Source organism: Diplotaxodon limnothrissa, linkage group LG6 (genome assembly GCF_057381915.1).
Source record: "Diplotaxodon limnothrissa isolate DT_005_m linkage group LG6, D_limnothrissa_male_GT1.1, whole genome shotgun sequence".
Lineage (NCBI taxonomy): Eukaryota > Metazoa > Chordata > Actinopteri > Cichliformes > Cichlidae > Diplotaxodon > Diplotaxodon limnothrissa.
The window spans coordinates 23,453,032-23,476,103 of NC_140601.1; the positions used below are offsets into that span (position 1 = coordinate 23,453,032).

Below are 23,072 nucleotides of genomic sequence, written 5' to 3' on the forward strand. Positions count from 1 at the left end.
ACCATTTAGAGCATTCTGTTAAATACTTGGAAATTCGTAATTTAAACCCCAGTGTGTTCTTAGATGATATTAAAGGACTTTGCTTTTTTTACTTGTATAAGCTTTTTTCGAAGATTTTTCAGGTATATGTTGCCAGTCAAGGTCAGTGAAGTCACCAAATATGGTTCCTTGTTCATTTAGGGCAGGGGTGTCCAAACTCCGGCTCGCGGGCAGTCCATTTTTAATTGGCCCGCAAGTAATTTTATAAATAGAATAGAATATGGCCCGCACTTCAACTTTTGCTTGAGTGTATTGCACTTCTCAGTTTTAACACCAGGGGGAGCTGTTGTTAATCAAGGCAGTTGCTCCACCAAAAAGGTCAATCACAGAAGAAATTTACCCCCAAGTTACTAAACATGGCAGAACCAAAGAAGCGAAAGGTAGAAAGTGAGTGCAGAAAATTTCAGACACGGTGGGAGAGTGAATATTTCTTCAAAGAATTCAAGGGGAAGTGTGTCTGTTTGAGCTGCACTGAAACTATGGCAATTATCAAAGAGTATAATGTACGACGTCATATGAAACCAAACAAGAGGCCTATGCATCCTACACTGCACTCAGAAAAATTATGGTTCTTAAATGGTTCTTCAGATGTCTTCATGGTTCTTTGGTTTGGTTCGACCTTTAAAGGTGCCCCAACCATTTCTTGATGGTTCTTTGGGGCACCTTTAAAGGTTCTTCAATGAACCACGGAAAGAAATGGTTCTTCAAAGAACCATTGTTTGAAAGGTTCTTTCTGGCACCAAAAAAGGTTCCTCTATGGCATCAGTCTAAAGAACCACTTTTGGTTCCAGTTGGCACTTTTATTTTTCTGAGTGTGGCGCTGAGCGAGAGCAGAAATTAAAGCAAAGGGTAGCTCTCCTGCATGGTCAGCAACAGTATTTTTTTCGTGCTCAAATTGTCCAGGAAAAGGCTCCAATAGCATGAGGTCTCCCAACTCATCGCAAGACATAGCAAGCCTTTTTCAGATGGAGACCTCATAAAACACGGCCTCGTTAAAGTCACCAAAATAATGTGCCCGGAAAAAGTGCAGGACGCACTGCATGAAGACTCGTCAGCCAACATTAAACTGCAACTGTCTGATAAAGCTGTGCTTTTCATTTTTACTCCATCGCATGAGATGAGAGCAACGATGCCACAGACACCGCAGCTGTCAGCTGCTATGTTTTTTTGCGGGGAGTGGACGAGAGCACGAGCGCTTTAGGTGAGTAAAAAATATATTCCACAGTACCCGTGGGTTAATAAGCATGCATGTGCAGGTACACATGCTTCAAATATCTATAATGCGCATCAATTCTGTCACTACCCTGCTTTTGCGCACCACTTTCTTATAAGCGTTTTTCTTGTTAACACACAGAGTACACACCGCTGTGCACAGCGCACGCACACGCAGTCAGCTGATCTCATCTGATGCAGATCTGCTCCTTGATCAAGTGACATTTGTCCGGATTTTTAGCAGAGTGGCGTCGGATCAGCACCGCAGCTGGATGGCCCGATTTACATACCCAGCGCAGCTGATACTCACCAGAATAATTTACTAAAATTATATGGACTCCTGTTATTAAGTCCAGTTCAGTCTGTTAATGTTGATAATCGTTTCAAACGGACGTTAATAGATGTTTTGCTAAGCCTAATAACTTAAATAACAAACTTGAAATGTATCACTTTTAAGGGATTTTTCTAACTTTAATACAGTAAAGTTAAGGTTATACAGTGGGGCAAAAAAGTATTTAGTCAGCCACCGATTGTGCAAGTTCCCCCACCTAAAATGATGACAGAGGTCAGTAATTTGCACCAGAGGTACACTTCAACTGTGAGAGACAGAATGTGAAAAAAAAATCCATGAATCCACATGGTAGGATTTGTAAAGAATTTATTCGTAAATCAGGGTGGAAAATAAGTATTTGGTCAATAACAAAAATACAACTCAATACTTTGTAACATAACCTTTGTTGGCAATAACAGAGGTCAAACGTTTACTATAGGTCTTTACCAGGTTTGCACACACAGTAGCTGGTATTTTGGCCCATTCCTCCATGCAGATCTTCTCGAGAGCAGTGATGTTTTGGGGCTGTCGCTGAGCAACACGGACTTTCAACTCCCGCCACAGATTTTCTATGGGGTTGAGGTCTGGAGACTGGCTAGGCCACTCCAGGACTTTCAAATGCTTTTTACGGAGCCACTCCTTTGTTGCCCGGGCGGTGTGTTTTGGATCATTGTCATGTTGGAAGACCCAGCCTCGTTTCATCTTCAAAGTTCTCACTGATGGAAGGAGGTTTTGGCTCAAAATCTCACGATACATGGCCCCATTCATTCTGTCCTTAACACGGATCAGTCGTCCTGTCCCCTTGGCAGAAAAACAGCCCCATAGCATGATGTTTCCACCCCCATGCTTCACAGTAGGTATGGTGTTCTTGGGATGCAACTCAGTATTCTTCTTCCTCCAAACACGACGAGTTGAGTTTATACCAAAAAGTTCTACTTTGGTTTCATCTGACCACATGACATTCTCCCAATCCTCTGCTGTATCATCCATGTGCTCTCTGGCAAACTTCAGACGGGCCTGGACATGCACTGGCTTCAGCAGCGGAACACGTCTGGCACTGCGGGATTTGATTCCCTGCCGTTGTAGTGTGTTACTGATGGTGACCTTTGTTACTTTGGTCCCAGCTCTCTGCAGGTCATTCACCAGCTCCCCCCGTGTGGTTCTGGGATCTTTGCTCACCGTTCTCATGATCATTTTGACCCCACGGGATGAGATCTTGCGTGGAGCCCCAGATCGAGGGAGATTATCAGTGGTCTTGTATGTCTTCCATTTTCTGATGATTGCTCCCACAGTTGATTTTTTTCACACCAAGCTGCTTGCCTATTGTAGATTCACTCTTCCCAGTCTGGTGCAGGTCTACAATACTTTTCCTGGTGTCCTTCGAAAGCTCTTTGGTCTTGGCCATGGCGGAGTTTGGAGTCTGACTGTTTGAGGCTGTGGACAGGTGTCTTTTATACAGATGATGAGTTCAAACAGGTGCCATTCATACAGGTAACGAGTGGGGGACAGAAAAGCTTCTTACAGAAGACGTTACAGGTCTGTGAGAGCCAGAGATTTTCCTTGTTTGAGGTGACCAAATACTTATTTTCCACCCTAATTTACGAATAAATTCTTTACAAATCCTACCATGTGGATTCATGGCTTTTTTTTTCACATTCTGTCTCTCACAGTTGAAGTGTACCTCTGGTGCAAATTACTGACCTCTGTCATCATTTTAAGTGGGGGTACTTGCACAATCGGTGGCTGACTAAATACTTTTTTGCCCCACTGTATACCTAAGTGGCCCAGCCCCTCCTATATTTCTATGTATGTGGCCCTCAGTGAAAAAAGTTTGGACACCCCTGATTTAGGGTAAACGTCTTTCTAAAAAATGAATAAATAAATTATGAGAGGGAAAAGTACAGAATAAAATTATTATATTATTAAATTTGTTTCTGACATCTTACAGTTACTTTTGCTAAGGTATTCATGAAGATTATTATTATTTTTGCTTGTTGCTCATTTTTGTTGCCGGTTCCTACCCCTGTGTGGATTTGGTGTGTGTGCTACTAACTACAGTTCCACTGATTGGGCTGCTGTCTGTCTTGGCCAGGACACTCTTGTGAAAAAGATTTTGACCCGCTCTCTTGGAGCCGCTGGTCCGGGGTGGCTTGAACCTCTTCCTTGTCGGGGGAGCTCCCTCTGGTGCCGGGTGGTTCGTGGGTGTCTGGGGCCATGGTGGCCGGCCTCTGGCGGGGTCGGCAGCTTCAGATTCACTGGGACTCTCCCCCTTTTGCTGTGGGCACGCCATCTGGGCCCTTCGTCCTTGTCCTGATGGGATGGACGCTTAGATGTCGCCCAGATGTGTGGCCTCAGGTCTGCGGGCTGCTGACGGCACTTTTCTCCTGGATACATCTCTGTCTGCCTCTGGCTAAATTGTAGATGTATAACTCAAAGCATTAAAAAGCTTTACAATTACTTATGATACCACTTTTTTCTTATAAATCAGTAAAAACTAAAATCAGAAATATTGAATTACTAAACCAATTATAGTTCTAATAAGACCCACAGTAAAAACAAACACTGACATCTGCAATTTAAGTATATTAAAAACTGCTATAAGGCCATAAAACTGAGTGAAACAGTCACGCACACGTTTCATTATTTACAGGACGAAAACGTCTATAAATGGGTTAATTTCTCACTGGGTTACTTTATAATGATACACAAACCTGTCACAATATCCTATGGACCACTGAGTACTACTCTCCTAAGTCATAATGTGTGATTTCTTAATAAAAAATAAAGAATCCTAAAGTCTGGCTTACTTGTTTGAAATGCTCAGGCCATCTGCTGATTGGTCAGATGCGGTTATGTCACTGTCTGTCACATAACCTGGGCTTTGCTGATTGAATGGGAGACAGCTGTGTGGTCCCTACACAATCGCAGAGAGAGAAGGGGAAAACAATAAAGTCACCAAATATGGTTCATCGCTCGATAAAGGCTTAAGAACAGCCCTAAAAAACCTCACTGTCTTGCACCACCTCTGCCTATAATGCAGTATTGAGATCCCTTCCTAGGTGAGTCAACCCCACGTTTTCCCTGGATTTCTACAGCAACATAATTGAGAGGTTAATGATTTCTAAAAATAGATAAATACATGTCTGAAATGTTCTGAATGTGCAGATAGTTTTGAGCATAATCAGAAATTTAGAGAAGTGTATCCCACCTCTCGCCCTATAATAACTGGGATAGGCTCTAGTTTTATGCATTTATCACATTGAACTACTGAGACATGCTCTTCAACTTGCACATCTTTATCTTTCCTTAAGACAGAGATTAAATGTGTAGTTAAACAAACTGTCAATTGGACTGAGATCTGGGCTTGGACTTGGCCCCATCTGAACCATTTCTGTGTGGCGTTTCCTGTCTGCTTGGGTTCGTTGCCTTGCTGGAAAATAAATCTTTTCCTGATAATTTTCTTAGTTCATTATCCTCTCTACGTTTACAAGCCTTCAAAGGCCTGTTCCTCTGATGCAAGGCCAGAGGATGCTGCCACCGTCATGCTTTACAGTAGAGATGGTGTGTTTGTGGTGATATGTGGAAATTGTCTCATCAGACCAAATAACCATCTTCTAGTTGACCTTGGAGTCACCCACATGGCTTTGGGTGAGTTCCAAGTGAGATTTCATGGCAGCTTTTTTCAGCAGTGGCTTCTTCTTTGCTACTCACCCATACAGTTTTCACTGATGAAAGAACCCAGGCAACAGTAGTTGTATGTACAGTCTCTTCTATCTATGCCCCTGAAGCTTTTAAATCCTTCAGAGTGGACACCTGGTGGCCTCCATCACTGGTGTTTTTCTTCCCCAGTCACTCTGTTTGCGAGGATGACCAGCTCTAGGCAAATTTAGACAACTGCCATACTTCTTCCATTTCTTAATTATGGACTTACCTGAACTCTGTGGTATATCCAGTGAGTTGGAAATTGTTTTGTAGCCAACTCCCAACTTTCAAGGACAGAGTTTTCTGAGTTCCTTTATGTTTTCTTTTTGCAGCAGCTGATGAACCAGAGTCTGAACCTTACAGATACAGGTGCCTTTATACAATCGCTTCATACATGGTAGATGCACAGGTGATCTCCATTTCCCCAACTGCTGGAATCAGCTGGACCTCTGATAAATTAGGTTGTCACTTTAAAGATCAAATGTTTATTTTACTATATATACTTTTAATTAACTGGCATTATTTTATCAACATGAAAGAAGCTTGACCATTGTTTTGACCATGATCTTATGTATTAAAGCATTGAAGGGGTGAATACCTTTTATAAGCATTGTATATGCAGTCAAATATACCTGGCTCATAAAGTAGTATCAGTCTCAGATTAGCAAATAACACAGTCCCCTGCTGAGAGCGATAATAGCAGTGAAATCAGCCATGAAGAGGCTTGGACTGCTGGGAGGAGAAATAGGATACCAGCATAAATTATATATGTAAATTAAGGAAAAGACAAACACGTGTAACACAGGTGATAAATAGATTCCAGTGCTCACAAGACTCAGATTTTTACACTATAGATGCAAACAGTTTTGTTTTATTTGTACCGGTTAAGCTCAGTGTGCTGCAAAAACTCTCAGAAAAATAGATTAAAATTAAAGTATCAAATAAATAAACTGTTAATGTTATTCAATCAATAGCTGCTCTGACAGTCTGCTTCCATGCAATTACAGTGTCTGCTGCAGTGTTTTTAAATGCCACTCAGTCCAGATGAGTCGGAGGCTGAAAGGATGGGAAAAGTGACAGAAACACTGGCGAGAGCAGTAAGAAAAGCCACAAACAGATGTCAGAGACGAAAGGATAAGACACGCGTTAATGATCAAAAATACAGGAGAGTAAGAGCTGAACTGTTGCTTCACTTATCTAAATTCCTCTAGCATGAAAAGAAGTTGGCTTGTCTTGAGCAGAGGATACCAAGGCATTAAATTGGCTTCACTCTGAGCCTGTATGTGGTAGATGGATTGCAAAACGCGGGAGCCTCAAGTTCAGCATGTGCCCCTGATAATTAGCACTGCACTTAAATAAAAGTAATGGACGGATAGTTTTAAAAATTGGATTTAAATCGATGCGGCAGAACCAGAGATAGCTAATCTCGTTCAGTGTCTGGGGTCCTGCAGCATTCATTTCTGCCCCGTGGCCCCAGAGGCTTGAACCAGCCCTTGTAGAAAGCAGATGGGCTGCAGAATGTTTTGGAAAGCAATTGCAAAATCCTGATTAACTGTCTCCATCTCGCAACTCCTCACTATTAGGCCAAATTTAATGATCACAGAATCAGACTGTAAAAAGCTAAAAAGCTGTTTTAACACTCCTCAACATAAACCTTTGGGAAACCAGTTTGCACTGCATATGGAACGTTTTGGTGTTTGGAGGTTTTGCTGTGCGGTGTGATGAAAAGTCCCTCCTTGACAGGATAAATATGAGCCAGCAGGCTGGTGGGTCTCTTGTAGGGCTGCTCGATTATGGCAAAAATGATAATCACGATTATTTTCACTGAAATTGAGATCACGATTATTTGACAATATTTATTTAACCCTTTAAGACCTACTATAGAACCAAGTCCACCAGAGCTTATATTATTTTTATTTATTTTTTTTACATGCTGTAGTGCCATTTGTGGGAGCATTTCAAGTTGCTATACATCAATACAACTGTTATAGCCCATATTTTAATAATATGTATGCATTAAGTCCATAGTAATTACATAAATTGCAAAAAAGTGCAATAAACTACAAAAAAAATTGAAAATCGCTTTTGTTTTGTTTACATATATTTCTACTTGGAGAAATTTAAGAGGCTTATCCCTCAAAACTTTAAATACAATAAAGTTGCAAAAAATAGTTTCCCACCACAGGAAATTTATTTTGAGTGTCTTCATAGTTTTATTTTGGAGATACACCAATTTTTATATACTGCAGGAAAAACAAAAAACAATCCTATGATGCAAATTTGCAAAGAAAACAGCAGGTGCATCATTTCACTGTGGGAAGTGATAGGAACGGCAAAGCGTGTTTCTGGAATATTATGTTTTTGTTCCTGCAAGCGCTTTTTATGCAATTTTTGCAAAGCTATATGTGGAACGAAACCGTGACCGAGGACAAGCTGATGGCATCAGATGTAAGTACAACTCCTCCGGTTTCATATGCAAAACAAATTATTGCGCTAGCTTACACGGTTCAGATTCTACAGGGATTTAAAAATAGTTACGCAAAACGGAACGTGCTGCTCTGACCGGCTTTAAAGGGTTAACAATGACTTTAAAAAAATAATATAAAATAGTGTGCAACACCACTGAAGTTTTTTTTTTTTTTAAACTCTCTTTTCAACCAACGGCAGTCACTCTCTCCTCTCCAAATAACTTCTGCTTAGCTTTCCGAGCTTCCCTCGGGTCCTCTTAATCAGCGGTCTCCAACCTTTTTTGCGCCACGGACCGGTTTATGCCCGACAATATTTTCACGGACCGGCCTTTAAGGTGTCGCGGATAAATTAGGGAGGGGCTAATAATCGGCTCAGTCATTTTTAATGATCGTTGAAAGCCCAGATCGTAATCGTGATTAAAATTCGATTAATTGAGCAGCCCTAGTCTCTTGTAGAAAAAAAACGTAGAAAATTATAGAGCTCGTTGAAATACTTCTAATATTATAATACTAAATGAACCATGAAAGGATTTTTCTTGATTTTCTACTGACAGTGTGAATGGCACAAGGAAATGTTATTCAAACCAAGTTTCAAGGAAGGTCATTATAAATATATATCGAATGAATACAATCACAACCCACACTCAGCAAACTGAGCTCCACTCTTCCAGTCCACACAGCGTCTGCCTGCAGGTATTTTGATCATCAAGCAGAAGCGATCATCTAGTTCAAAGGTTTGCCTGATCGTTAAATGCTGCAAAATATTAGTTCTGCAAAGCTGCTATGCTGTAATCTGGTATGATTGTCTCAGATATGAACATGATGTGGATAATAAAATTCATTGCAGGGTTTAGGCTTACTTAGGAGTCACAGACTCGTCATTCATTTGCATTATGAGCCACCATTTGAGTCATATTTCAAGTGAACAAGTAATAATTTGTGTGAAAAAAAAAATCATACAAAAGCAGTGGTGGCGTGAGATTCATTCACACGTCCATTCATTCCCACAAATATCTGTTATCTTAATGTGGATGTGATGAATGATGATAAAAGGAAGCGTTGAAAATGGGAGGACATGGGGCAGGATGTTCACTATTAATTCAATCATTCATTTTCTTTTATTTATGCAAAACATTTGCATGTTCTTTTTCACTATCCACTTAGATTGAACATTATGCTCTTAGCATTTTTATTCAATCAACATTCAATCAAAGATGATGGTCAAAGAGAGCCTGCAAATGGCTTGCATGTGTAATATTTTAAGAGTGGTAAAAGCGTGGTAGTGTGGAAGTCAGAGCTGTCGCCTCGCAGTAGGAAGATCCTGAGTTTGAATGCACCTGCTAGCATCTTTGCATTTCAGAGTACTCAGGCTTCCTCCCACAGTCCAGAGACATGTGTGTTAGGTTAACTCCATCCAGCCATTTTCTACAGCTTATACAGAGTCAGACTTCCCTCTCCCTGCCTACCTCCAAGCCAGCCAAGACATGTATCCTCTCCAGCATATCCTGGGCCTGCCGCCGGGCTTCCTCACAGCATAACATACCTAAAACACTTCAACTGGCTCCTTTTGATGTGGAAGAGTACTGGCTCTACTGATCAACATAACGCTCAGCTCTCTCTTCAGCACAACAGATCAGTACAGTACTTCATCCACATCACTGTAGATGCTGCATCAATCTGCCTGTCAATCTCCTGGTACTTAAGGTACTTAAATTAAACTTAAAGTTGGGGCCATCGCCTTTTTCTGGTAGAAAATAATGGCTTCACAGCTGCATGTGTCAGTTGTCGTATCTGATTCAGATCCATGAGGCCACAACCTGATTAAACCAAAAGACCCACATCATCCACCGTCCCAGCGGAAATAAAGAGTTTGATTCCCTAATTCTGGAGCACATCTTCCAGGAAGGAAGTCAAGGTGAATCTCATCCAATCCAGTGAATGAGGTTAATTGATGACTGCAAATGGGTATTAATGCATGTGTAATTGGTTGTCTGTCTCTGTGTGTCAACTATGCAACACACTGGCATCCTATGCAGGGTGTAGCCTGCTTCTCACCCAGCAGGAATAGGCTCCTTTGCCTGCTCCCAGCCACCCTGAAAGGATCAGCAGAAATGGGTGGATGAATGGATGGTAAGAGTAAGACTGTGCACCACAGTGACTGACTAGAGGCAATGAAAACTAAAACTAAATCCAGAGTAAAACATATAAACTCTGCCTCTGCCTGAAAACCAGAAAAAAAAACTGAGAATAAATAACAACCAGTGAGTCACTAACAGCTATTGTACCTATTCTAAAAGATTCTCAAGTGTAGCTTGACCAAATTTTATCTAACACAAATGCAACGCAACAGTTTACAACCTTCTGAAGTGAATCTGCCATGTTTGATACCCTTTGAAAAACATGGCTTATTTCCTCTTTATACCAGACCTGGTAGAGGGACCAGTGAGAGGGAAGGATCAAGAGTTGAATTTCTTTTTATTTTGCCCAATTAATGGCATTTTAACTTTTAAAGTTCTCATTTTCAACTAGAGTCACAAGAGAAGGGATACAGACTCACCTGTGTTTACAGGGACCTCTCAGCAAACTGAAGGATGGTGGGTAACGTCAGTAAACATCTCATTTCTGAAGTGCTGCACAGAGGGCACATTGTCATCATATAATGCATACAGTAGCGTCTGGGTTTTTGCTCTGGCTCTGCTTTGAGCAGAGGCAAGCAGTAACATACTGCTTTAACAAGGGATCAGCAGCATCATTACAGCTGCACAAAGACATCTCCTCTACTGCTGCGGCGCTTTGTGGAAGTTTCCCAGCCGAAGCACAAGCAAACACCAGATCACCAATAACGCAGGTTGCCAAAGTGTGTGTGTGTATATATATATGTATATGTGTGTGTGCAAAAACATATTTGTCAGCACAGTTGCCCACACACACTTTTTTGCATGATTAGATCAAAACTATGCAAAAAGTATGAAAAACACATGCAGTATTTTGCATGTGGATGTACTTACCAATACCTGCAGTGTTGCAAACCACATATTTTGTACCTGTCACTCTGAGGTTTCTTGTTTGTTTGATTTTCATGTCTAAAAAAATTCCAGGGTGATGCCATCCTGAGTGTTGCTAATGCACTCACTCTGTTGACTAGTTAGAGCCCAGGCCTATTTCTATTATCTTGCTGATGAGCCATCTGATTGATTCACGACTCTCGGTGCAAATGCCCTCAGAAAAATTTTAACAGGGTGGAAAAGAAGTCTTTTATATTTTAGCTTTCCAGCTGTGTTGACATGTGTCAAAAAATGAGAATAAATTCTTGTGACATTGCTTTGATTGGCTTAATTTCGTTACATTTCAAATGAGCTCCAAAAGATGTGTTGTTTTTTCCAGAATGGCTGGATGAACAACCTTTGCCTCGGAGAGAGTGTTGTGGAGATAACAAGGCAGCTGCTGAACATTAATCCTTGGCTGAGGTTTAAATACTATAAAGGCTCCAGGCGAGATCTCGCAAAAGTCCGTCTTAATTTTTTTTTTTCTCCCATGTCCCCTGCGGGGCTCCGTAATTTATAGCTGTTCGAAATTAAAGTTATTCCAGCAGGTATTATGAAAAGCAGGAGTACACTGTGTTTCAGGGATAACAGCGACCTCTGTGGCCACAAGTGGAAATTACATCATTTTGGCACAGCTTATCATGTGCCCGCGAACCCAAAACAAAATCTCATCTCATTACAAAACAGCAATTTTACAGTTCACAGTCATTTAATTTAATTTAACTTAACGCGAGCTCAGTGTAAAATGTGGTGGATAAAACATGCCAGTTTATGCAATGTTAGTTTATTTTGTATCTTTCACCCTCCTAATGTGAAATTTTTGAATCATGACTACAAGCAGCAATTATGAAGTAATAACGTGATTCCAGCATTAAAATTATACCATCACAGCTGATATCTGCACATTCACATTTGGTTCTGTTTTAAAAGAAAAAAAATGTTTATTGGTTTGAAAGGCATGCCTCAAAAGCTACAGTATGTTAGGGGTCAGGGTGAGATGGTGCTAGATGATCCCTACAGGGAGCAGCTGAAAGAAGAAGAGACATGAAAAAGAATAACAAAGTGCTGAAAACTTTGATGGTTTGGCCTACAGCAAATTGCCAGACATTCATTGTGATAGTTTCAGCCTGGCCATTTTACCGCTGCCAGTCTTCAGGAATAGTGTCCAGGCTCATTGAAGCACATTCAGAGCTCTTCAACGCTTCACTAAAACCGAGGTCGGAGCTCTGGAGAGGCCAACCCGTGACAGACAGTTTGTTATTGTGTGTTTTTCTATTCATGTATGTTTTTATTGCATACCTGGATAGAAATGTTTTTATTGATTTTTTATTATTATTATTATTACATTGGCAGTGTGTTTGGGGTCACTGTGAAAAATTAAGCTGCTGTTAATCAGATGCTTTCCAGATGGTATTACATGGTGGATCAATATCTAACAGTACTTTTCTGTGTTCATAATTCCATCATTTTGATGAGAGCTCCAATAATACTGCCTGAAATGCAGCCAATGGACAACTTAGTTTTGAGTTGTGGGAAAAAACCATGACAGAGCCTCTACTGTTGCTCTTCTGTGTTGGCTGTAGACTCTCACTTTTGTACCTCTCCTCACCCTCTCCTTACATACTCACTCAAAAGACTTAAAACAAATGTTTCAAATTTAGATTCATCACTCCATCAGACCTGTTGCTAGTGATTTTTAGTTTGGTTCTTGTATAATTTAACACAGTGGCCCCCAACCTTTTTTGCGCCCTGTCGCGACCTTTAAGGTGTCACGGATAAATACGTTAAAATAAAACCAGTGCTGGTAACAAAAAAAAGATTTATTCATAACACATGGGAAAAGACCCAGAGAAAAAGAGTTAATGATAAATGTGATTTTTTTTTAAATAACTCTAAAAATCAATAAAAACCCTGAAAACCATAAATTTCACGCCAAACCTCAACTCTCACGGCCCGGTACCAAACAACTCACGGACCGGTACCGGGCCATGGCCCGGGGGTTGGGGACCACTGATTTAAGAAACCTTAGCCTTTTCTTTCTTTTTCCTTTCATTACGAATGGCTTCTTGACAGCCACCACCTTGATACCACGTCCACTGAGACCATTTCTGATGATTAGGCTGATTAGCTGAAGGGCCAGATGCATCTCTCAGGGTCTGTGTCAGATTTTTTTCTGAATTTTTTACTCATTGTGAAAGACATGACTTTCAGATACTGTTCATCTGGTGTAGATACTTTGTTAGACCTGCCACTTTTTCTTTTGTCCTCCACTTTGTCCAATTTCCTCAACTTTTTTTAGGACACCTTGCACATGATATGTCAAGTTTTCAGTTAACAGGTCTTGGGAATCACCTTGTTGGTGCAAAAATAAAATTTCATGCCTGTCAAATTATGTTTACTTTGACATTTCTCATGGATCCAACCAAAGAAACTAGAACAAATGATTATTTTTTTCCCACAACTTAAAACTAAGTTGTCCGTTTTATACAGACACAACCAGTGACGGTCCTAGCCTGTTTGGCGCCCTGGGCGAAAACTCCCTCCCTTATTTCTGGGATTTCGCACAACCTAGGATCCAAATCATGAATACATAATGGGCTTGGATTTACAAGATTATGAATGAAATGTGCTCTTTTTGGAAGCAGCCGGCCCCCTCCCCTTTCGATTGTTTGTGTGTGAGACTTTAAATCATCAAACTGTAAATTATAAATTTTGAATTGTTATTGATCCCTTTACCCCTGGTCCTAAAGTGTATATTTATTTTCTTACTCTTCTTATATTTATTGTTTGTTTACTTGCACTGCTGTAACTGGAGCCTCGTCGCCTCGTTTATGCTGGACTGTATGTAGCGGAGATGACTTTGACTTCGGCAGCGAGCAGGCGCACTGAGGGCTCTCGCGCTCACTTTTCGCGTATAGAATTTCGAAAAAACATCGGTGCAAATTATAAGTCTGTATCATAATATCTGGTGTTTTCGTGTTTGTTGGTTTGTTTTTATTTTGTTTTATTTTGCGAGTTGGTTATTAGATGCCACTCCAGCCAGCCAGAGAATCCCCCGCTGCCCCGACCTCTCCTCCCTGTGCCGCAAGCAGCAGGCGCACCTCGCAAACGGAGGGCACCCTTACTCCCAGCAAATAGGCGATAGAAAACCAATTGGTGCCTATACCATTCCCAATATGCGCTGGCATGACGTTGGGGCAGCATGAGTAGGCTACGAGCATTCTTTTTTTAAAATTTTTTTTGCCGATGCCCGTGATGCCGCCCCCCACAAGGTAACCGTATCAAACCGTATCAAAAACCGCTACTGGACACAACACCAGTTGACCCCTTTAATCAGGTGCATTTTTATGTTTGAATGGTTCACAGGTCCGTGTTAAAACACTCCTATGAAAAAGTTCACGTAAAAGGACTGGACTGAAAATGAGTGGAAAAAGCAGCCAGTGTCCAAAGAAAAACTTCCAAAAGCCTTCAGAAAGCCTGGAGAACTATTGTTCAAGATCACTTTAAAAGATTACCAGAAAGTCTCACTCCTTTTAAAGAAACACAAAAATGTCAGGCGGCTCAATCCGATCACTCTACACTATAGATACAAATGCTGGTATTGATCAGTGCCAGCACAACTGGATCAATACTTTATTTCTATCCTCTAAGTTTGGTATGTAGCCCACTAAATTGTGTTTAAAAAAAAAAATTTTTTAGATGACTGCCATAAAATATATTTTCAAAATAAATCAAAAGCAGGTTTGTTTTTATTAGGAAATTATTGTGAAAACTAAAACTCACAGTGCTTTAGTGATCAGAATTTGCAAACTAATCATAATTCATCTCATAAACCATGGCACACTGCTCTCCCCTACATTAGCTACCTTTTTAAGTTTAAAAGTATCGATATCGGTATGTTCAACACTTCCTCCGTGTTCACTACTAACTGTTTAATAAATCTGTATTTATAACACCGGCACCAATTGTTCTGCCAGACGGAAGCAGCAGTTTTACTACCAGATGTCGAATAAAAGAAGAAGTAACCCTCCGCGAGCGTTTGTGGGTAATGGAGTCTTTCAATGGCGTGTCTGCTTGGCGCTAACTAGGCGAAGAACTACATATCCCGCTTGTCTTCACTGCAGCGTGTTTTTGTGTGGACGAGGTGAAACGTACTTCGCTTTGCTTTTCTATGCTAGCAGTTAGAGCAGTTACACTCGTGTCTGTGAGCGGTGTTTCACAGATAGTGGACGTCAAAACACGGCCACCATACGTCACGGTGCGGAATGTCAACAACGGCATCTGGCGGAACAGTTTCAGGTGTGTAAGTGTGAATTAAATGTCGTGAACTGCTTGTAAAATTAATCTAACGCCTTTGTTTCACTCATAGTCACTTGGATGAGTGACGAAACGTTTCTCCCACTGAAAACGCTCCGTCCAGATGAACAGAATCAACCTTTGGAGGTCTCCTAATAAAGTTGTCATGTTCATTTTTAAGTGAACATTTCTCAAGGAATAGGGTCGTTGTCAGGTCATTTAGGACCCCTTAAAGATGTTTTATTTTCATTGAGTTGCATTACAGCTCCAGTTCTAAACCCTACATTATTTTTGCTTTACATTTGAGCATGAATAAAGACTTAATGCTGAAGAAGCATTGATGAAGATAATAAATTTTTAATGCACATGAGTCAGGTTAACAAGGCTTTTTTTCTTTAGCATTTACAGTCAAGTGAAACGATGAGCAAATTTTAATACTATACAAAGGTAACCCGAGTAAATACAAAATGCAGTATGTAAGTGGTGATTTCATTTATTAAGGGCAAAAGTTATAAAAACCGCACCGGCCACTGTCAAAATGTAATTCCCCACCTTGTTAAGTCACAAATTCAAAGCCATTAATCACATTTTTTGGAAAGCTAGCCATGCAAAGACCTGGTTACTGTTGGACCTCTTCAATTATGAAATATGTAAATAGAACCTGTTTTTCAAAGTGAAGTAGATTTAAAGATCTCTAAAAGCAACACATCATGCCACAATCTAAAGAAAGTCGAGAACTCCTGAGAAACAATTTCTCATCTATCAGTCTGGAAATTATTACACAGATATTTCCAAGGTTTTGGACTCCAGCAAACTGCTGTGAGAGGCACTGTCTAGAAATGACCAGCTTCACCACTGAACTTTTCCAGGAGTGGCCAGCTTACCAAAATTCCTCCAAGAACACATCAACGACTTATCCAGGAGGTTGCAAAACAACAAACAGGCAAAAACCACTGCTGACCAAAAGGAACACGACGACTTGTCTCACATTCGCCCAAAAACATCTTGATGATGCCTTAGACTTTTGGGAAAATATTCCATGGACTGAGTCAAAGGTTTCATAAAAAGAGCATTGTAGCAACAGTCAAGCATGGTGGTGGTAGTGTAATGGTCTGGGGCTGCTTTGCGGCTTCAGGATCAGGATGACTTGTCGTAACTGATGCAACCATGAATTCTGCTTTCTACCAGAAAATTCTGAAGGAGAATGTCTGACATTCATGCCCTGAAGCTTGAACACATTTGAGTCCTGCAGCAGGAAAAAGATTTGCAGTCCACTTCTTAACGGCTCCAAAACAAAAATGTTTGGAGTGACCTAGTCAAAAAAACCACACCTGATGCCTCTTAAAGTCACCTTTCTCTGCACCTCTGGACCGTTTCCAGTGCAGTTTTCTGGAAATCCCTTTCACTCTCCTCAATCCTGAGTGTCACTAATGATGAGAGCGGAGCCTCACGCGACAACCGGGTGACCAAACAGAAGTTCCCAACATCAAAGCCTGAAGATAAGCCCCCTGAACAGGAGCATGTTTGTTTTTGTTCTGACATTTACAGTATTCTGCACTGAGAGTCCACCCACAACAGTTGCACTGTCAAACCAGGGTTGTGCTCTAACATCCTGAGTCACCCAAACTCATCCGATTTATTGTCCTAACCCTATTTTAATAAGCAGCAATCACTTAAAGTTTTTCGATTCACACCATGTAAAATTAAACATTGTTTTTACTTTGATACAATTATAATTTTCATCACTTCCCTTTCAGTAATTTTTCAGTTAATTATTTTTTAGCCACTGAGAGTAGTCAGCTTTGTCCTACCCGAGAGATTTAATTTAGACTGACATAAAAGGGAGAAAGGAAAAAAAAATAGCTAAAAACCTGATGCGAGAATGTCTGATCATAACAAAAATGACGATAAAATGGTTTCTGTTGTAAAGTCTGCCAGTCAATTAACCATTCTGATATTGCAAACTAGGAATAATGGAATGACAGCTCACATTTGAGAAACTTGAAAGGTCTATATTTGACATTTTCCAGTTACCAAAATAGGTTTTAATTATTTTTCTACTCATTAATTCCCTCATTGTGTCAGTGCCGCAGCTAAGAAAGAATCTGACGGGAACAACAGATGTGATGGCTTATTGTTTGTCTACTCTTAAAGGTGCGAATATCAAATTTAAGAAGCAACAGACCAAAAATAATTATGAAACCATCTGTGCATGCCAGATTCTTCTATAATGACTGTTTGTCAGCAGTGAGGTAGCCCGAGCCCGGCAGCTGGATATGTTTCTGTAATCCTAATGATGCTGGACATTTTTTATCCAATGCGGTCTATAAAGAACTGGGGGAAATAAATGAGCCACAAGGCTTTAGGTCGTTGCACACTTACATTTTAAAGATCTGGTAGATCATATCTTACACAAACACTAGGTAGAAATTAATTGGTTCTTTGGGTGGCTCACTGGTGTTTGTGTCTACTTCAACCTTAACACGAGGAACAAACTAATAACTCTGACGTGTCTTCTCTGTCCAAAGCAGCGACTGATGGAGTTTCCAGAAGATTTTAACCAGCTCGAGCTTCTCGACACACACGGACACCTGATCCCCCGAGGGTCTGGCAGCGTGTGGACCGGAAGCAAGGACGATGAAGAAGAGCCAGAGGAGAGGGAGCACAGTGAGGAGTGGTATCTGGAAAAGGAGGAAGCTCTCAAAGATGAACCCAACGAGCTCATTCTGTGGGCGGCAGAAAACAATCGCGTAAGTCCAGTTTTGTTTTCAGATTAGGGGTGAGCGGTAGAGCTTTAAAATAATATTATTATTATTTCAAGGAAATTTGTGAAAATGATATTATGTATGGGGAAAAATCTTTTCCATCCTTGTTTTACAGTGAGCTACTGTCACTGCTGACAGGCTATCTAATTTGAAGTGTGAATCTATTGAAACAAAGTGCCAGTTTTTCCTGGTGCCAACTGGTACCAATTCCCTTCTGGCTTCATCTTCGTTTTTGCAGCGTTTAAAAAAAAAAAAAGAAAAGTTTAGTTGTTTTGCTTCTCATTTCCTTCCTTCTTCACGTGAACTACAGTAGAACCCAAAGGAAGGAGATAATATCCTCGTTTATATTGTAGCCTGAATAGTTAAACTTTGAGTTTTTCTTCCATCTGTTGCAGCACAAACGGTATCATCAGTCATTCAGGTCTTTAAACTGAAACATGGTTTGATTTTCATCCTTTGGGCATCCAGTTTTTTTTAACCATCTATCAACATGAACATCTTGTGCTGCTGCAGTTTAGCTCACTTTTGTCAACTACTGTAGGTTTTTTTTTTGGTAGTTTAAGATGAATTTTACCCGTTTTGATCCCAACTCTCTGTAGATGACCTTTACTTAACTAAAGATACCAAACTTATACAAAGTTCACCTAAATACGCTGCAGTCTCAGAAGTGACCAGGAAACGAGTTAACACTATTATTGTACCGAGATTAAACGGCTGTCGCAGTACAGCTTCTTCTGCAAATGACTTTTTCCTGTCGTGAAAATGGCGACAGCAGCTTTCAGTGGTCTCAACATAATACCACAAAAATACATTTTGCTGTCATCTTAAAAGCAGCACTTTGCTTCCCCCTCACACACTCCTGCCCTCTTCCCCATCATCTTCCTCTTTGCAGTCAGCAGCTGCGAGCGGATCAGTCTGTTCTTTTTCCTTCTTTGTCGCTGGTTTTCTTTGTAAGATACTGAGTTATCCAATGTAGCATCTGCTGCTGACTATTTGTTGACAGTAAAACTACGCCTCTGGAAACCTATGTTATTTTAAAGCATGAGCTTTTTTATTTTAAAGGTCACTGGGAAATGAAAACTGAAGGTATAGAGCTGCCGGTCTTTGCTGTTGCTGATGTCTCCCCTAAATTTTAGTTCAGGATACACTGACTGCCACGTCTATTTACTGCAATTTCTCAGCCAAGCATCCCTCTTGGTCAATTACTAGACACTATTTATTCAAGTTTGAATTAAAGTCCTGGGGGCACACACTGGGGAAAAAATCACAACACAAGCTGATGCTTTATGAATTTCAAACCAGTCATGACCTTTGAGTCTTCATCTCAGGATAGAAGCAGAGCTGAATAAATAGTAATTACAGCATTTAGGGACACAAATTAAAGTCACTCCATTAAAGTCAAATGTTTGTCAAACAAATATTTTCCCCCGACAGATCTCTGGCCTGCTGCGAGATCTAAGCAGCAACTAACCGTAACTGCATAAAATTCCTACTGGCTGAAGCTGGACATCATCCAAGTGTGAGGGTAGAGCAATGGCAAAACTAATCAGCTTCGTATATTCACTTTATTTTTACACTTCACCTTTAAGGATAAATACAAAGATAAAAGCACAGTTTCATCATATGCATCCTTTATTTTGGCAGATTTTTGTTCTAATCCCACGGAGACGTTGACCACACACAGGATGGTTTGTGGTATCCTTTAAGTTGTTTCCACTTGAGAAGGTTAAATAGTGTAAATAAATAGTCTTGAATGTTGATTTTTTTTTTTAATGATTATTTCTTCTAGTTAAAATTACACATGGCTCTCTAACCACAAATGGGAACTCGTGAATTAGTTGTAAATATTTCACAGGCAGCAGTGATTATATTTGAATTTCAAATTTTAATACTGAGAAGGCATCAATACCTTTTCCCCAGTTATATAAAAAATAAAAACAAAACACAGTCAGAGTTTACAAAGTGACCGTCTAGATTAAAAATGATAGAACTATATACTAATGCACCAGTATAGCTGTATGAGTAACCTGCTGTCTGAGACTTGTGGTAAATTCAATATTTAAATGTCAAGAATTGCAGAAGTTCCACCGAGGAATAAAAAATCTCATGACTTTCTACACCATGAGGCAGGAAGCAGCACAGAAACACAGCTGCATTTAATACAGCCTGAACTCCCGAAAAAGACAAAGCACAAAAGCTGAATGAAAAACAATATACACTTGCAGATAATTAAACTTGCGTCAGCCTAATTTAATCAAAGTTCATTATTTGCATTATAACACTGTCACATCCAGCAGTTTCCCTCAACACACCATAATTGAAAAAGTTATTTGAATTTTCTTGATTTTTGTCTTGATTAAGTGAGTAGAAGAATTCAGCTGAGCAGTTTCCAGACAGTAAGTCCTGATAATGTCCTGATAATGTCAGGAGAATAATTTCATGGAGCTGTCCAGAGTTTCCTTTTTGTACATGTAGCCCACAGCAGGAGATTTTCATCAGATGTGTTCTCATTGTTCTCACCTCTGGAACAAGTCAGCTTAACTTTGGAGCTAAGAAGCTGGGTAGAGCATGTAGGAGGCAGGATGCGCAGCACCCACTCATTTGCTGTAAATTCCCAGAGCTTTTGCCTTCTGTGTTCTCAGTTTGACCTTGCACTGACTTTGTACAAGGAAGCTGGCAGGGAGAAGATCTTTTGACGCCTGATCCGGGGCTACAGTGCATGTGTGAATATAATTTAAACAGCAGTTCTTCCTCCTGCAGGGTGATTTTCAGTCTGACATTACTGTCTTTAAATCATAATTTGTGCATTGCGCTGTATTTAGCAGTTGGACTTGGGCCCCAGTTACTCAGGCATAGCAGGAGGTTGGTAACTCCCTGATAACCACCAGCTGCAAGGAAAGACTGTTTATTGCCAACCGGTTGCTGGAAGTCAGTAGTTAAAATAGGTATACGGTGAAAAAACACTTAAATGGAACTGAAGTAAATCAAAATGGCAACTGCAAATATGCTTATCTTAAGGTTTAAAAATTGGTGACATCACAGTAACTACATTAATCTTTTGTCTGTCTGTAGTTACAGTGGTGAGGCATACCCATATGGAAAAGAAATAGTAAAAACTTATATGTGATTACTCATGAAAGTGGCCACTTTCTAATTACTTTCATACATTGTTTTAGTAAGTATCCAAAACATACAAGTTTCATTATATACTTTTTCAAGGGATCTTATATCTGTTTTCACTCTTATATGCTTTTCATACAAGTTTCACACAAGACAGATACAAACTTTATAAGATTTATATATATCTTTTCCATATGGGTAACCTTTACTTTGAAGCTGAACAGTCTACGTTTCCAGTTTATATTAAAGTTTCTCCACTGCTCAGAGACTAGTTGACAAGTGTTTGCAGAGTGTTCCTTTTGACCTTTTTTCTTTGTTAGCCTACGTTATTGGTATCAGTTTGTTGGTTAGACCGAAGCTTTGCTGAAGAGGTATCAGAAAGTCTGAAAATCAAACTGCTGCATCAGGTCCTTTGACAGCTTTTGGTGCCTTTACCGCAAAGTAAAAAATAAACGAAGGTGCTTATGTGACTATTTAAAGTTTGCATGAAGCACAAATGGAGCCGACCTTGTGATCAATGTTGCAGAAATGAAGTTTTATTTGAGAAAGAGCAGCTCAAATGAAAGGTTTTCTTACAATCACTTTATGTGGTTTTCTTTCAGCTTGCCACAGTCCACAGTTTGTTAGCTGCTGATCCTTCGCTGGTGCACTGCTGTGATGAAGATGGTTACACTCCCCTGCACCGTGCAGCATACAGCGGTCACATCGAAGTCGTCTGTGCTCTGCTTGCCGGCGGCTCTAAGGTCAACCCCCGCACCATCGACGGCTGGACTCCCCTTCACAGCGCTTGCCGCTGGAGCCGCGTTTCTGTGGCGAGTTGTCTCCTGCAGCACGGAGCGGAACTGAACGCCCAGACCAACGGTGGACTCACACCATTACATCTCGCTGCTTCATACACAAGCTTCTCAAAAACAGACTCCAGACACACCTTAGAGCTGCTGCTCTCTCAGCGCCATCTGAAGCCGGGGCTCCGCAGCAGCAGCGGGGAGACTGCCGGAGAGGTGGCTCGACGTAGTGGGCCCCATCACTTTATGTTTGAGATGGTGGAAGACTATGTGAATGTGGTGCCCATCTCATGAACAAAAGCACAGGCCCACACAGGCTTTCACATTAGTATTGATGTCTTGCTCATGGTCAGGTTTCCTTTTGAAGCAACATAATAAACGTGAATGTCAAATCTCCAATTCATCTTCTTTACAATTAGACTGAAAGTTTCTTCTCTTTTATTCTGCAATAGACCACAGGTTAAAAAAAGGTCTCTTTAAACCTGAAATTGCAGGATTTCTGAGGAGCTGAAAAGATGCTGTGATAAGATTCAAGCTGTGTTTCTGAGTGCCAATTGTTCAGTGACATTTAGATATTAGAAATTCAAACCATTATATATGAGTAGTTATTTTAGTATCTACCTGTTAACTAAAAGTCTTTTTCAACCTTGAAAGGTTTTCTTTGGATTTGTGTAGGGCCTAACTTTTACACTCATTAGCCACTTTATTTGTTGCTCGAGTAGGCTCTGGTACTCAAACGATGATCACTTGGTACTATGGTGCCCAAAATGTGCCAAGTAAATATAACCCACACCATTACAACACCACTACTAGCCTGAAACACTGATTAAAGGTAGGATGGATGAGACTTATCAGATCAGGCAATGTTTTTTTATTTTCTATGGTCCAGTTATAGTGAACTTGTTGTGTAGCCTCAATTTCCTGTTCTTAGCTGACAGAGATGGCATCCAGGTTGGTCTTCTGCTGCTATAGCCCATCTGCTTTAAGGTTTGACATGTTTTAAGAGATGCTTTTCTGCATAACTTGGTTGTAACTTATGCTTATTAGTGAATATTCATACTGATCTTCTTTTGGCCTCTGACAGTGGATTTATGTCTGTGCTTGTATGGCTAAACCTCAGTGCAGTGTTTGATACTGTTGAGAATATTTTATTATAGAAATTAGAGCATGCCATAGATACTGCACTGCTGTGGTTTGAATCATATCTAATAAACCCCAATGTGTTAATGTAAATGGGAAGTCCACAGGGTTCTAGGATTCTGCTGACATTATATATGGATCCCTTAGGCCAGGGGTCCCCAATCCCAGTC

General features: G+C 40.4%; 1 protein-coding gene across 2 annotated transcripts; it reads left to right on the forward strand.

Moving 5' to 3' along the window:
* Positions 1-14,974: 14,974 nt before the first annotated feature.
* On the forward strand, positions 14,975-22,834 carry ankrd49 (ankyrin repeat domain 49). 2 transcript variants are annotated; one of them, XM_085355953.1, is made up of 3 exons: positions 14,975-15,095; positions 17,621-17,842; positions 21,580-22,834. In XM_085355953.1, exons 2-3 carry the CDS (start codon positions 17,630-17,632, stop codon positions 22,054-22,056), a joined length of 690 nt encoding a protein of 229 aa, XP_085212079.1. In that variant the 5' UTR covers positions 14,975-15,095; positions 17,621-17,629; the 3' UTR covers positions 22,057-22,834. The 2 variants fall into 2 exon arrangements, with proteins under 2 accessions (XP_085212079.1, XP_085212078.1); XM_085355952.1 differs by having other exon boundaries at positions 17,624-17,842.
* Positions 22,835-23,072: the final 238 nt, after the last annotated feature.

Coding starts and splice junctions, on each gene's coding strand:
- ankrd49 (XM_085355953.1), top strand. CDS start 17,630: ATGGAGTTTCCAGAAGATTTTAACCAGCTCGAGCTTCTCGACACACAC. Junction 17,843..21,579: donor GGGCGGCAGAAAACAATCGC/GTAAGTCCAGTT, acceptor GTTTTCTTTCAG/CTTGCCACAGTCCACAGTTT.